The following is a 13,990-nucleotide window of genomic DNA, read 5'->3' as shown; positions in this document are numbered from 1 at the left end:
AGGCTCTTGAACTGTCCTAGAAACTGTGTGTGGTGTCGAGATTAAGGTCGGCTACTACCTTAGCTTGCATGGTAGACCGATTATAGCATCATGTATCGTAGGGTACCTCGATCTACATCGATTTTCTGAAGCTGTGACCTCATAGTGTATGGCCAATGTTCAGAATCACGTGAGAGGCTTTTTCTGCGCTCATCAACTTCGATATCACGGGATTACATCAAGCGTGGTGTTGGAAGTTGGCGGGTGGAGGTGGAATTAAATCGACGGCGCTAAAAGAAGAGCTCGGACCACCCTGCAGCTGTCGTCTTTTTGAACGACAGCTACATTGCCATCGCCATCGCCATCCCGCCGGCCACCTCGCACACCTCCACCCATCACCATGGCCGGAATTCCACAATCCATCTTTCGCTGGGCCGTCCCCGGCGCCATCGCCATCAGCTTCGCGCAAGCCTCCATTTACGATGTTAAGGGCGGAACTCGCGCCGTCATCTTCGACAGGTTATCCGGTGTGAAGGAAACTGTGGTTAACGAGGGCACACATTTCTTGGTTCCGTGGCTGCAGAGGGCGATCGTCTACGATGTGAGGACGCGACCGAGGAATATTTCGACGACAACGGGTAGCAAGGACTTGCAGATGGTTACTCTCACTCTGAGGGTGCTGCACCGTCCGGAGGTCAAGATGCTGCCAAAGATCTACCAGGTGCGTTCCCACCATCCCTGTAGAATTTCCTACAGTCCAAAAACAACAGGCGCCAGCAGCTGCTTGAGGTATCAATGATAGTATACAATACTAACCGATCCCAGAACCTCGGTCAAGACTACGACGAGCGTGTGCTCCCTTCCATCGGAAACGAAGTCCTGAAAGCCATTGTTGCTCAGTTCGATGCCGCCGAGCTCATCACCCAGCGAGAGGCCGTCTCGAACCGCATCCGAAACGACCTCCTCAAGCGCGCTGGCGAATTCAACATCGCGCTCGAAGATGTATCCATCACGCACATGACCTTCGGAAAAGAGTTTACCAAGGCTGTTGAGGAGAAGCAGATTGCGCAGCAAGAGGCGGAGCGTGCACGGTTCGTTGTTGAAAAGGCAGAGCAAGAAAGGCAAGCGAACGTCATCCGCGCAGAGGGTGAAGCCGAGGCCGCCGACACCATCAGCAAGGCTGTCGCGAAGAGCGGTGATGGCTTAATCATGATCCGAAGAATCGAGACACAGAAGGACATTGCACAGATGCTGGCAAGAAACCCGAACATTTCGTATCTGCCAAATGGCGGTGCAGGTGGGGAGGGCAAGTCGGGCGGGAGCTTCCTCTTGGGCTTGAGGGGTTAAGAGATTGCTGAGGGTCATACTGGATGATTACTGAAAAATGTTCATGGCCAGCGACATTTGGCGCATGCTGTATAATACTACTTGTGGGCATGATATATTCACTGTAACGTAGGGAATCAGACTCCTCTTTCGTCTCTATTCATTATCGTGTCTCCAACCCGTATACACTTGGTGACCTCACAACTACGATTTCGCAGATGAGAGCACCTCACTGTGACGTCACGTGGCCATTCACCGACTCTCTAATTGTGTTCCACAACAGATGAGCTACAAATATACAGATGGTTTACCACTTCTGATCGCTTCTGTTCGGTTCTAATACCAAGTGCTCCGCGGATCACCAACTTTCAGCTCGTCGAAGTGTCCGCGGAGAGCTACAGGTGCGCCACGATAACCTCCCTGATATCCACTTCACAATTATATCAGATATATGTACTGGCAACCAAACGGCATTTTTGCTTTGTAGGACTCACCGCAAGCAACGGTTTTTAATGCCGAAGTGTCACTCCAAATTCTATCGCTAAGAAGCCGAACTGCTCACTCAACCCTACGTCCACATTGGCTAGATCAAACAACAATATTGGACCTGCGCACCATGACTGATATCAATCCCGACTGCGACACCGTCCAGAAGCCGCTCAACTTGACTGGAGCATGTTACTGCCGCAACCTCAAGTACCTCTTGATACTAGAAGACAAAAAAGATGCTCGGACTACGCTGTGCCATTGCGTAAATTGCAAGAAGGCATTCGGCGGCGCCTTCGGACTGACCGCTAAAGTGCCGATTCAGGCATTCCGGTATGACAGTGCGAGTGGGAAACCAACGGTACGTCGTGGCGATAACCCTCCCTTAACTGAGGATATGTGAAGATGCTAATTCTGAAAGCTTTATAGATCCACGCCGCAGATAACGGATCAGGATCGACCGTTTATCGGGAGTTTTGCGGCAAGTGTGGGAGCTATGTGTGCGAATATGGGGTATGTCTTCCACCGTTCGGTGCGTTAGATGACTCGGAAACGTATTTGACAACTACCAGGAGCAAGCGAAAGATACGTTTCGCTATGTAGTCGTCGGCTCGCTGGATGAGGCGTCTGCGTTGCCGCCTCAGGGCGAGTTCTTCTGCTCGCAGCGGGAGGAGTGGATGCCGGTGATTCCAGGTAAGCTGGCTCAGTTCCATAAGCGATGACAAGGTACGCACGTCTGGAATTGTGGGCTTTCAGTTTGTGTTGTGATACCCAGGAGTAGAAAGGGAGGGGCTTTCGAGTTGTGCTGTTACCCTTTTAAAGGAAAAGGCTGATGGGCATAGGCACTTTACAGCAACGGAAGATCAAAGAGTGAAGTTAAATGTGGGCTTTACTTTGAAGTCTTGCTCAATGACTCGTTTCGGATGAACTGATTTACACGTGTCGATTTCCTCTACTTCACCATGTATCGTCAAAACTTTTGGCGCTTCGTATTACCCCAAGGTAAGCGATACAGTCTCCAGGCTTTCGATCCAGTGCTACATTCACGTTACCTCCCTTTTCCGCACCACCATCGTCCAACAGCCGCTCTCCAACACGCCTTAGCCTTTCTCCAGAACTTTGTACCCTCAGCATCATATCCGAAGCCCATCGTCCGCTCATTGCTCCGTACTATTGCAGGCGTTGGTCCTGAAAGAATTCTATTGGGCAAGAATGTCGTACTGCCATATCTAGGGACAAGTTTGAGCTTATGTTCTCTCAACTCCTCCGTCCTTCTATCGCCATGGTATCTGACTTGCAGTGATACAGGGAGACGGCCTGTCTCTTGAACGAGAAAGGCAGAGTACCAACATGGCGCGCCGCAGCCGCACACACACGGCGACATCAACGCGGGATCAATGCCAGGATACCGCTCGGTTAGGTTTCCCTCCAGGGCGATAGGTATCTGTAGTTCGTGCAGCGTGGCAATGTGCGCACATTCGGAATCTTCTTCTTGAGGCCACTGAACGCTCCACTTCTCGCCCTTTTGCCACATGTACACCCGCCCGTTGAGCACATCGTTGAGCATTGCATGCAGCCACTGCGGCACGAACAACGGTCTTCCTCTTTGACAGATCCTAGGGTCTCGATCGTGTATAAGACTATGATCAAGGGTTCGATCTTTAAACATGCGGATCTCGAGGTGTGCAAGGGATGGTAAGAGTAGTAGAGAATGCGTAACGTATAGCGCGTAATGCATGAAAGTGTACGGTGTTGCGGCTGGAATTTCATATGCCAGACGGGAAATCGAATTAGACAGCAATTCAGGGAGTGGCGATGTAAGGCGCAAGAAACCGAGATACGTGGCTGCTCCATCCAGCTTTGATATAGTGAAGGCGTGGTTGCTGTAGGCAAAGAGTGCGGCATCGAGATAGATCTTGCGGCATGTGGACAGTAAGGATAGAGGGTGCGGAGTCTTCTTCGCAACGTCTCCCGCGTCTTCTTTCCAAACGCTCTCGCTCAGCAGTCCATTCGAAGTCTTAACCGGCTGCTTCACGTCTTCCCCTGCTTCTGTGATCGCGCCAGAATCTTCCCACAAATATGCATATATCACGATCCGTACCTCAGCCGGCAATCTGCCTGCGAGATGGCTCTGCTCTTGCCTGTGCACCTCATTGCCTTTCCACCTCTTGTGCGTCGCTCGAGGCACTTTCTGCACCTTGATCTGCCCTATTTTCTGTGCATCTGTATGTCGAATAATTGCACCGTCAGGCATCCTTGTACAATGTTAGCAGTGATTCGATCCGTCATCAAAATCTCCGGCATATTCCATCGAAGTTCTCCCAATGCACGTTCACAGCAGCCTGATCCCTCACCCCTGTCATTCCTCCAGCACTTCGCCACGCCAGGCATCAACGCATGCGCACAGCCCCTCGATCACCAGCAGGCATCCGCAACACCGCCACACGTCTAATCAAACCTCGGCCAACCGCCCACCACCACCTCTCCCATCATTTGTGCTTTTGTCTTGTCGCCCGACATCAGATCCTGCTTTCCGACGGGGAAAATCAGGAATGATACTCGGAGGCCTGCTGTAGAACAAGGCCAGAGCCTGCAGGCAACGAACTACACGTATCACGTACCCACCGCGTGCGCGCAGACGCGGAGTCACATGTTACGATAGCCACCAATAACCGCCCCAATATAGTCGGGCAACGGTGGAGGCGACGAAGATATGACTCTTACGCCTGCGCGAATCATTAGGACGCGCGAGAAGGAACGTTGGACCTGGACAAGGAGTCCGGCGCGATCGGAGGCGTGCTGTATGGTAGAGGGCGGAGGGCTCAACGATCGTAAGCCGGAATCGACGGGTGGTGACCCTCTTCCTCAAGCTTGGGTACCGGCCATTACCGTAGGCCGGAGGGCTCGGAGTGCGTACCGCGTATACAAGACGGGCGAGTCTTTGCCTTGTGGCCGGCCGAGCTCGGGTCCATATGCTGCGCCTTACTTGGCTAGTCTGGTGCTATTGTAATCCCCACTACGCGCATGCTTCTAGATGTTTACAGGCAGTTGCGTCTTGTACGTTAGCATCATTGAGTGCGTAACGTGGTATAGCGAGTACGAACGGAGCGGAAAGCGTCAGCCTTAATAGGCAGCTACTGCACGGTGGGTAGGAGATTGCGCCATTAGGCTGCATGTTGATGACACCCGTGGTTCGCGTATAATCCTGCCAGGCACCGAGAGGGCGCTCACGGCTCAGATGTACGAGGTGTATCAGGCATCAAAGGCTAAAGCAGACGTCATTTGATGAAGTTGAAATTCCGATGTAGTTATAATATTGATTAAGTAGCGAGTGGCCACTATGCGTACTTATGAGTACAATGAGTGTAATATAGAGTAGTATAGTGTAGTGTATCGTAATCCATGAATGTCGTCCATTCTTTCAGTCTAAGTGAGCGAAGTATGTTCAGTGTGTATCGTGTAATCGTCAAGATGCGCGTAACCAGACACGCTGCCCAATTCACACGCTCCTACCCTCCCAATACCAATACCAATAGACATAATAAAGTAAGCAACTATGTGCAAGTAATCGAGACGCCCTCTACTATATATACAACGAGCGTCCTTCTACCAGAGAAAGAGAGTTGGATATCAGTTTGTGGAAGGAGAACAGCACCGTGCTATGCAAGCCAACCTGCCCGCCCAGGGCGCAATGCCTGGGCGCCATTAGATAACAATACATTAACGAAGAAACAACAACCAGTCTGTAGGCCATACTGTCGTGAGACAGATGGTCCACCCATTCTAGTGCTTGGTGAAAATGGAACGCTTATCGGCGTTGCTGGAGCGCCATGACTGCTGCTTCCAGTTGACGCAGTCTGGCATCCTTTTCCTCGTTCTCTCGGCGTAGCCGCTTGACTTCGGGAGCGAAGATCGCTATCGCGATCGTCTTCAGGAATGTTGACTTCAGATAGGCGTTTGCGCTTCAGAGCAAGCTGTGTGTCGTCTTCCTCTACGATACGCTCATACTGCGACTCCGAAGGAAGTCGGACATCTGCAGAGAGGCTTGATTGCCTTTGCTCCCGGGGAATGATGAGGTGGCCTAGGTCGGCAGACATGCTTGTCCGACGATGCACACGACGGATGTGCTCTGCAAGGTTCTCCTTCCGCGTAAAGCCGGAACCTGAGCTGCGCTTGCAGTCGGCGAAGGGGCAGAAGAGGGACTTTCTGGTGCCGCCGTGCATCTTGTGCACCTCGCGCTCATGGCGTAAGAGCCCGCCACTGTACGTGAAGCCTTGTAGCTTCTCGCACCCTTTGACGTTGCACTTGTAAGGGCGGTCATGCTTGTCCATGTGTTTACTGTGAAAGGGTCAGTAGAGTTTCCAACATCTCGCTGTGACAGACTCACCTCCACTCGCACTTGCGATCGAATGTTTGACCAGCACATTCACTGTGCTTGCATATCATCTTCCCATCCTGATTCTTCGGTGGTTCCTCGGATCTTTTGTACGCATGGTTTCTCCGGAGTGAATCAACATCATCAGGATCGCCTTGAGAAGATGTTTCCTCGGATTGTTGTCGGATAGGGCCTTGGGAGCTGGCGACAGAATATCTTCGATGATCCTCTGCAGGCGACAATAGCGGCGAATGAGAGCCGGCCATGCTCACCGGCGTAGGCATGTTAGAATTAGAATTAAGAGAAGACGTGCGCTCGTGTCTGTGTGCCGAGAAGCCGTGTGCTGGAGGGTGCTCAGAGATGGTAGTGTTTCCCATGATGAAGTCGGAAAAGTCGGTGTTGACGTTGATAGAGGGGGCCTGAGGCGGTTGGGTAGAGGATGAGAATAAATCAAAGGACGCGAAATCTGAATGTGGCGCAGCGTAGCCTTCGCTTTCCGCGCTCCCGGTGACTCGCACGCTCGGTATACTGGTCGTCAGATGACGCGCAGTCCTCTGTGGCAAAGAATTGGGCGGAAACGGCTGCTGCCAAGGGTTGTCGAAGTTGTGGTCCAAGTGCTGGGGAAAGACGGTTAGGGCGGTGGCGCTGCCTTGGATATCGGGCAGCAAATTACTAAGGTTGGAATTATCTAGATCTACTGGCGAGGTGGCTGGGAAGTCAGGGTAATAAGTACCCAGGCCTAGGCCATGTTAGCTGCTGCCCTCATCTTCGGAAGCGCAGGCTGAAACCAATCGTATAGTGGAATGTGAGGCAGGCAGAAGAGGATGTGAGTCAAGCGGACCGGCGCACTTACCAGCTAATCCCTGCAGGCCCGATCGGCTACCCCCGACACGTGATACACCTTGGCGAGCCTGGGGAACGCCAGATTCCAAATCGGCCGGCATCCAGGTTTCCGCGTTTCGCAACCTCAGGTCCATAGCACTGCTGAGGCCCACGTTACCGCCAAGCTGGGGGCGCTGCGGCGCTGCCGGTTGCGGCTGCGTGCCAATAAGCTCCAACCCAAAATTCATGTCTGTTTCCATTAGCACCGAAACGCTCCATCTCGTGAATGCGAGCGTGCACTTACACTCTGTTGGTTCGGGTGCCCGCCATCCCGCCAGATCGACGTGCTGCAGAACTGCATCACGCGGCACTCGACCGTTGTTTGCCTGGTTATCCGCATAAAACATCCAACAGACACCCCACAGCACAGCCAGCGAGGGCTTGATGTCAAGGGACGTTGACAGCGGCCGAGGCTTGTCGGAGAATTCGGTGAACCAGCTTAGCAGTCTGTGTTGCTTTTTGTCGTAGCCACCAAGAAGCAACAGATCAAGCGCCTTGCGGGATAATGCAGTCACCAGCTGTGAATACAGCCTCATGAGCAGATGCTCGTAGTTGGCCAAGAAGACTGCATCAAAGTTGATCCCTGCATCGAGACCTTGCGCCACGAGCCATTCGTCGTCGAATTGCGCTCGGCAGCTTTGGAGGACGTTGATTGCATCATGGACGGCTATCAGCAGCTGAGCCACCTGGTTTAGGGAGTACGTTTCGAAATTGAATTCCGCCTTCTGTTTGACGAAAAGCTTGCTATCACCAGCAACAGCGGATAATGGGCTCCCGCCAAAGCTGATCTTGGTATCGATGGAGTCAAGCGTCCTATCCGAAAGCTTAGCGGGGGAACCAAACACAACTTTGTTTCTGAACCTACTGTTGCACCTTTATCCCAGAATTGTTTCGAAGCGAGTGCTGATCCTTGCCTTGGATCCGTAGTTTCAGGGATGGACGGGATTTCCGCTTGTTTTGGTCCTTGCAAACACGATTTGCAGCAAGAATGGCCTTTCGATTATGCGAGCTTGACTGCGGCCGCTCCCTTTGGAGCATTCGGAACTTCTTCATGTCCAGACTAGCGCAGATCTGGTTACCAAGAATAGCAGCATAGTCGACAGGTGCCGGGCCGGGCCTGAGACGCCTGCGAAGCTGCTTGACGAATTGAAGAATCTTGAGGGTTAGATCAATGCCGGATTGCGAGCGCGATGTATTGATCGCCATCGCTTCGTCAATGTTGAGTGTCTGTCGACGTAAGAAGGGGCGCAAGGAAAGGTCCGATTGAGCGCCAGAGAGCTTGTATATGTGTTCCTCGTCATGATGGGCTATGTAAGGCTTGGGGGAGCCTGGAGAAGTTCCAGTGTTTGCGTTCACCGCCAGCTACACCAGGGTTCTTGCAGCCACACTGTGTTGTGATTCGTCGAAAGCCCTCACCGCCACACTGTGTGGCTAGGTCGCTAAACCCTACACCCTCTTTGCGACACTCCCACCCTATCGTCGTCGGTGCTTAACAGGATCCGGTCTACACATGATATCAAGCTGAGGCGCAGTCGTTTGTTGTCGAGTACGGCGCTCACCTAGGCACACAGCTGGTCCACTCTCGGGACTACTGACCACGGCCGTTTTGTCGTTGCCTTGAAATAGTGCCCATTCCTTCCCATTGCGCTCATTTCCATCATGCGTGTGTCCGGACCGTGAAGTTTCCTTCCGCATCAGACGATTGTTGAGGCCCTAGCGAGCCTCAGCCTGGTGGTGAAGCACCTGTTGGTGCCTGGGGCACGGTGAAACACGAAGCAGGCAAACGCTGTCTCGGCAGTGTTTGCACCTTGTCTGCCTTCTAGACTGGAGTTTCTTCTGCGGTTTCGTTCCGCAGTTTGCTTGCAATCCTGGTTGTTGTTCTCTTATTCTGGGATGCATCGAGCGCATGAACCTCGGCCGGCAAGGCTGGGCAATGTTTGTAACGAGAGCGGTGCATTACCGTATCAGGATCGAGCAATGCTTTAACGATCTTTTGGCCGGACTGGTAATCGAGAGCTGATAGAGCAGGCTAGTCCTAGATACTGGCTTGGTCGTGAAAATGCTGAGTGGATGAAGATATTCGCATAAAGTTCAGCGGTGCAGGACGGATGTTTCAAGAGGGCGGCGGCGCTTTGAGGTTGCTGGAACAAGGCAGGAAGGAAACTTCTCGCCCACAAGGCAAGAGTATAGCTGTGTTTCTGTGCTGGCAGTCGCTCAAGATACCATGCTATTACACTATTCTTGCTGTTCTCGTTCTTCTTTCGCCGTAGATCTCCTCCACCTCAACATCGACTAGGTGGTACTACACCGCATGCAGATCAGCAAGCCTATGGCAAACATGTTTCGCACATATTCTATGTTCATTTGACAACTAACCTACAAGGTTCGGCAATCCGATTCTTACTTCAAGTAGGGCCTGGAAACATCGTGGCTGTGATATGCTTCTAGCCGTGGGAGCTTGAGTTTACAAACACACTCTCGAAAGAATTGAACAACATGTTTCCCATTTATGCCCATAATACAGTAGTCAGTGAATACCATGTGATCTGCTGAAGAGGGGCCCCGCAGTGTTTACGAGGTCGCGATCAAAAGGTCACATTTGCTGCGCAATGCTCGGATACTCTTACCTCGCTTCAGCTGCCACCCGCCTGTAGATCAGCTTGCAAGCAGATTTCTGTAGTAGCTACATATGTACATATCGTGCGTTCAACATAACGCAATGTATGGTAATGATACTGGTCACCCAACCAGGCATCACAATGACGTCAGAATATCTTCATTACCTTAAACACTTTGGTGTGTTTGCAGGCGGGGTATAACTGTTGACGAGAGCTTATCTACATTAATCCAGCAAAGCCACAAATGCCAGACATGGACTCTCTCCCTGTAACCAACAAAACGACGGGCGAACCCGAATCGCTCAAGAACAAGACGCTCGAAACCGGTGCTGCTGCCGTCCAAGTACATCCCACTTTGGACGTGAATTGCAACTCATACTAATTACCCCAGAATTTCGAACCGGTACAACGCATCTGCGCCCACCTTAACGCCTTCCACGCCTACGCCGACGAACCCCACCGCGATCCAGTAGAAGCGAACCACTACTGTGCGCACCTTAACGATGAAGTCCGCCAATGCATCCTCTACGACTCTCCCAAACAACCCGCGCGGATCATTGGCATTGAATACATGATCACTCCTCGCCTGTACAATACACTAGACGAAGCTGAGCAGAAGCTTTGGCATTCGCACGTATTCGAAGTCAAGTCTGGCATGCTCATCATGCCCAAGCCCTCTGCCGTGCCCGACTCGGCGTGGGAACTCGCGGAGAACAGGGAGATGGAGGAAGTTGTACATCTCTATGGAAAAGTATACCATCTATGGCAGACAGATCGGGGAGATACGCTGCCGCTGGGAGAGCCAAAGCTGATGACAAGTTACACGGAGGCACAGCAGATACCTGGTGGTTTCGAGAAGGTGATCGGTGGAAGAGACGAGAGATTTGGAAGCGATTGGAGGAGAAAGAAGGAGGTGAGGGAGCACATTGAGGAGCCCAAGATTCATGAGCATGCGGACTGGGCGTGGAAGGGGAAGAAGGCGGATGAGGGAGAAATGATAGAGAAGGCCGAAAGGGTTACGGCAGAGAGGAAAAAGAAAGATCCGACCGATGTTCATGTGGGTGTGGTAGGAGGCGTCTGAGGTCAGATACCGTGTTTAGGTACTGCGGAATACAAGTTAGGTGTGGAGGATATACCTAGTATAGGGCGACTCACGTTGTAGCTTGAAAGCATCAATGTACCGGAAAGGGTTGTCTTCCGAGAGTCGAAAAGGTAGTAGCAGCAATTTCCGCTGTCCATTTGTTAAAGAAAGCCTTATCCGAACTCAAGTGTTGCCTTGCACATCCGTAACTTCTTGAATGCCAACCGGCTCCTTCGGTTTCTCGCGGCCCATGAGCTTGCCTAGTACATCCTTCTCACTATCCTGTTGTTCCTCCTCACCTTCCTTATTGTTGTCTAAAGACTCGTGTGCATCGTTGTCTGCTTCGTCGCCCTGCTCTTCTAGTACGCCCAGGCCAAGATTCTGCATATGTCAACATCCGTCCGTGAGCGCAGTCCAATAGCGACGCAGGTCCTCGACCTCTAAGATGCAAGCCAAAGAAATCCAAGAGCTTACCATTTCAATGTATTGCTCTTCGCCGTCTGCTTCTTCATCCCCTATTATCTCACTACTCTGCAATGTTCCCGCCTTCTTCTGCGCTTCGAGCTCTTCGTTGGCGGCCTTGAGTTTTGGCAAGAAGTCCTTCAGGAACGGGCGTATATCATCTAATTCCTCGTCGCCAGGTAGCTTGAAGTCTGGCCTCTTCCCTCTATTGGCTCGTAGATTCACTACCTCTTCCGCATCTTGCTGTACGCCTTCCTCATCCATCTCGCGCTCGTCATCATCTTGGGCCTCTGAGCTGTCCTCCTCACTGCTCTCCTCGCTGGGCTCCTCGCTTGACTCCGAAACCCAGCTCTCGTCATCGCTTTCATGATCGCTCGACCCTTTCGTTACTTCCGGCGCGCTGGTAGATAATGTTTTAGGTTCGAGGGAAACTGTCGAGGTTGCGGAGTCGCTGCTCTCGTGGTTCGTTTTCAGTCGCTTTGCGCAGTCATAGACGCGCTGGACGGCATCAATTTGCCTCTTGTACGGATTCGAAGGGCTCGCGGCCGGTGCCATAGCGCTCTGTTAGACAAGTACGTGCTGGACGTCTGGATGATCGCAGCGGTTCGCGAAAGCGTTATCGTAACGGCGCGATCGGCGGGGGCAGACGCGCCCTGCTCTGTGCGACACGTGAAAACGTGACTAGGCCACCATTGCTCTGACAGCATACCTCAACATTGCAGAACACCAACATCCATACAACTTTATCGTGGAGAAACATGTATACGACGTCACTGTCGAGCGACTGGCTGCCTCAGGCCAGGCTTGCTCGAGGTGTCAGCAGGGGTCGTGAAACGGGGGCCACACAGATCCATGAAACACAACGGCTGGCGGCTACGGGTTGCGCTGACTTGCCCCGTTCCAGCATGGACTGCGCTTAAGTTCGAGGAGTCCGCAGCTCAGCTAACATCTCACCTCTTCTTCCACAGTGCAGTCAAGCAAATAGGGCCTTTCATTAGACTTTGTGTACGTGTTGTTAACGTTCAGTCGGAGCGTTCGAGCGTTGCCCCTCCGTCGTACGGTTCCCGAGGTAGCGAGTGTATCACACCAGGCATTAGACCCTGTTATAGAAGGTATGTATATTTCATACACATCAACTACTATCCCAGCATCTTTTTCATTCTGTTTCCTTTCCATGGCTTTTGTCACTGCAATCTCAAGAGAAGGGAACATGGAATCTCTACAACTCAACCCCGCAAAGGGCTGAGACTTCCGACCTTACGATGCATCGATTCCCCCTTGTCTAAGACAAACCGTTTCTTGCAAAACAAGACTTTTCATGTTTGCTATGCACAATAAGAGATTACGAGGCCTGGTCAGTGAGGGTTGAAATGCTCGCCTCCGGCTGCGTTCACCTCACTGTTCACCGTGGCTCTTCACCGTTCACCTTCCAGCCTCCTGAATAGCGCACAATAGGAAGCGCTCAATAGCAAGTTTTTCTATTGTGCGCAAGGTGCAGTCATACCTCTATATAACACCCCGCCCTGTTTGCTTGCTCGCTCGCCAGCTCTTTTCCACATCACTTCCACATTCTACGTTTCTACTCTTCTCTGCATCAACCGTCTATTCTCTTTCTATTCCAGTCTTCAGACAGTTTCTTCTATTCACCCATCATCAACATGTCTGAGACGGCTCGTCTAATCGGTATGCTCAAGGCCTCTGCAGCTCAGCGTATTCCATACGCCCAGCCCCTCGATCTCAACCTCCTCGAAGATCCGGCCTTTATCTCCATCAAGACAGGCCATACCACCTACAAGGGCGTCACCCAAGCCCCAAACACATTCTCTGAGGCCCTTCACTCCATCGCTGACGGCCAGCCTCTTCCTCCGCCACCCAACGCCCCTTTCGGCAAGGAGTTCCTACCTCGTCTCGACTTCGTCATTACCACTCTCAACAACCACACAGTTCGAACCATCTCCAAAACCAAAATGGCCGGTCGTCTTCCCGCTCTGTCCACATCGGACCTCCCTTCAGCCAGCCCATCTGAAGCATCAGCAACCGCCTCACCAGCTCGCGGCTCTGCAATGCTGAACTCAATTTTCAAATCGGTTCGCGTTCCCGAATTCAAGTATCGCTGGCAATTCTGGGCCGAAAAGGGCCAGCAGCAACCGCCTCCGAAAACCTCATCGACCACCGCCGGAGCTGAAGAGTACGCCAACCGACCGAAGCCGCTTGGCGAGCAGATCATCAGCGTCAAGGACTTCTACCAGCACTTCAACAACATCCCCGTTGAGAGCCTGAAGCTGAGGGACAGCATCCACCTGTTTCACCTTGGTGTCAAGCCGCTTTGGGAGGACCCGCGCAACACGCGTGGCGGCGCTTGGTACTTCCGCATAGGCAAGGAGCAAGCGTCGCAGTTCTGGCATGAGATCTGCCTTCTTGCAGTGGGAGATGTGCTCCAGGGTGCTGTGGAGACAAAGCGAGCTTGTAAGTACAATCAATTATCCTAAATTCCTTCGGGCGGGCCAACTAACATGCAAATAGCCTTCAACGACGACATTTGCGGCGTCTCGTACTCTGTCCGCTGGAACGCCGTGCAGATCGCTATCTGGACCCGCGACGCTGATAACGAGGCTGGAAAGGAGAAGTTACTTCAGACCATCCTGGAGAAGCTGAGTCCTGAGCTGGAGCCGAAGAAGGACAGCTACTGGTACAAGGCGCACAAGGAGCACAAGGGGTTCGCTGCACCGGAGTAGTCGCTCGTTCGCCTACCGCGAAAAGCATTGGTGGATAGAAGGGACT

The 13,990-nt window shown here is 52.3% G+C and overlaps 5 protein-coding genes across 5 annotated transcripts; 3 read left to right on the top strand and 2 right to left on the bottom strand.

Moving 5' to 3' along the window:
- Window positions 1-379: 379 nt before the first annotated feature.
- Window positions 380-1,326, top strand: PHB1 (Prohibitin-1, subunit of the prohibitin complex (Phb1p-Phb2p); the record flags this gene model as incomplete). The annotated part of the gene is made up of 2 exons (XM_056213438.1): window positions 380-700; window positions 805-1,326. 2 exons carry the CDS (start codon window positions 380-382, stop codon window positions 1,324-1,326), a joined length of 843 nt encoding a protein of 280 aa, XP_056073746.1.
- A 4,273-nt stretch (window positions 1,327-5,599) lies between these two features.
- On the bottom strand, window positions 5,600-8,254 carry N0V89_004655 (uncharacterized protein; the record flags this gene model as incomplete). The annotated part of the gene is made up of 6 exons (XM_056213437.1): window positions 5,600-5,753; window positions 5,800-6,129; window positions 6,179-6,905; window positions 7,020-7,238; window positions 7,293-7,861; window positions 7,914-8,254. The coding sequence occupies 6 exons, from the start codon at window positions 8,252-8,254 to the stop codon at window positions 5,600-5,602; spliced, it is 2,340 nt and encodes a 779-aa protein (XP_056073745.1).
- Window positions 8,255-9,807: 1,553 nt separating this feature from the next.
- Window positions 9,808-10,747, top strand: N0V89_004654 (uncharacterized protein; the record flags this gene model as incomplete). The annotated part of the gene is made up of 3 exons (XM_056213436.1): window positions 9,808-9,844; window positions 9,900-10,009; window positions 10,058-10,747. The coding sequence occupies 3 exons, from the start codon at window positions 9,808-9,810 to the stop codon at window positions 10,745-10,747; spliced, it is 837 nt and encodes a 278-aa protein (XP_056073744.1).
- A 183-nt stretch (window positions 10,748-10,930) lies between these two features.
- Window positions 10,931-11,764, bottom strand: N0V89_004653 (uncharacterized protein; the record flags this gene model as incomplete). The annotated part of the gene is made up of 2 exons (XM_056213435.1): window positions 10,931-11,128; window positions 11,222-11,764. 2 exons carry the CDS (start codon window positions 11,762-11,764, stop codon window positions 10,931-10,933), a joined length of 741 nt encoding a protein of 246 aa, XP_056073743.1.
- Window positions 11,765-12,867: 1,103 nt separating this feature from the next.
- On the top strand, window positions 12,868-13,944 carry N0V89_004652 (uncharacterized protein; the record flags this gene model as incomplete). The annotated part of the gene is made up of 2 exons (XM_056213434.1): window positions 12,868-13,675; window positions 13,733-13,944. The coding sequence occupies 2 exons, from the start codon at window positions 12,868-12,870 to the stop codon at window positions 13,942-13,944; spliced, it is 1,020 nt and encodes a 339-aa protein (XP_056073742.1).
- Between the last annotated feature and the right edge of the window lie 46 nt (window positions 13,945-13,990).

Source organism: Didymosphaeria variabile, assembly GCF_027946475.1.
Source record: "Didymosphaeria variabile strain IMI 356815 chromosome Unknown scaffold_3, whole genome shotgun sequence".
Lineage (NCBI taxonomy): Eukaryota > Fungi > Ascomycota > Dothideomycetes > Pleosporales > Didymosphaeriaceae > Didymosphaeria > Didymosphaeria variabile.
This window is presented reverse-complemented; position numbering and strand designations above follow the sequence as displayed.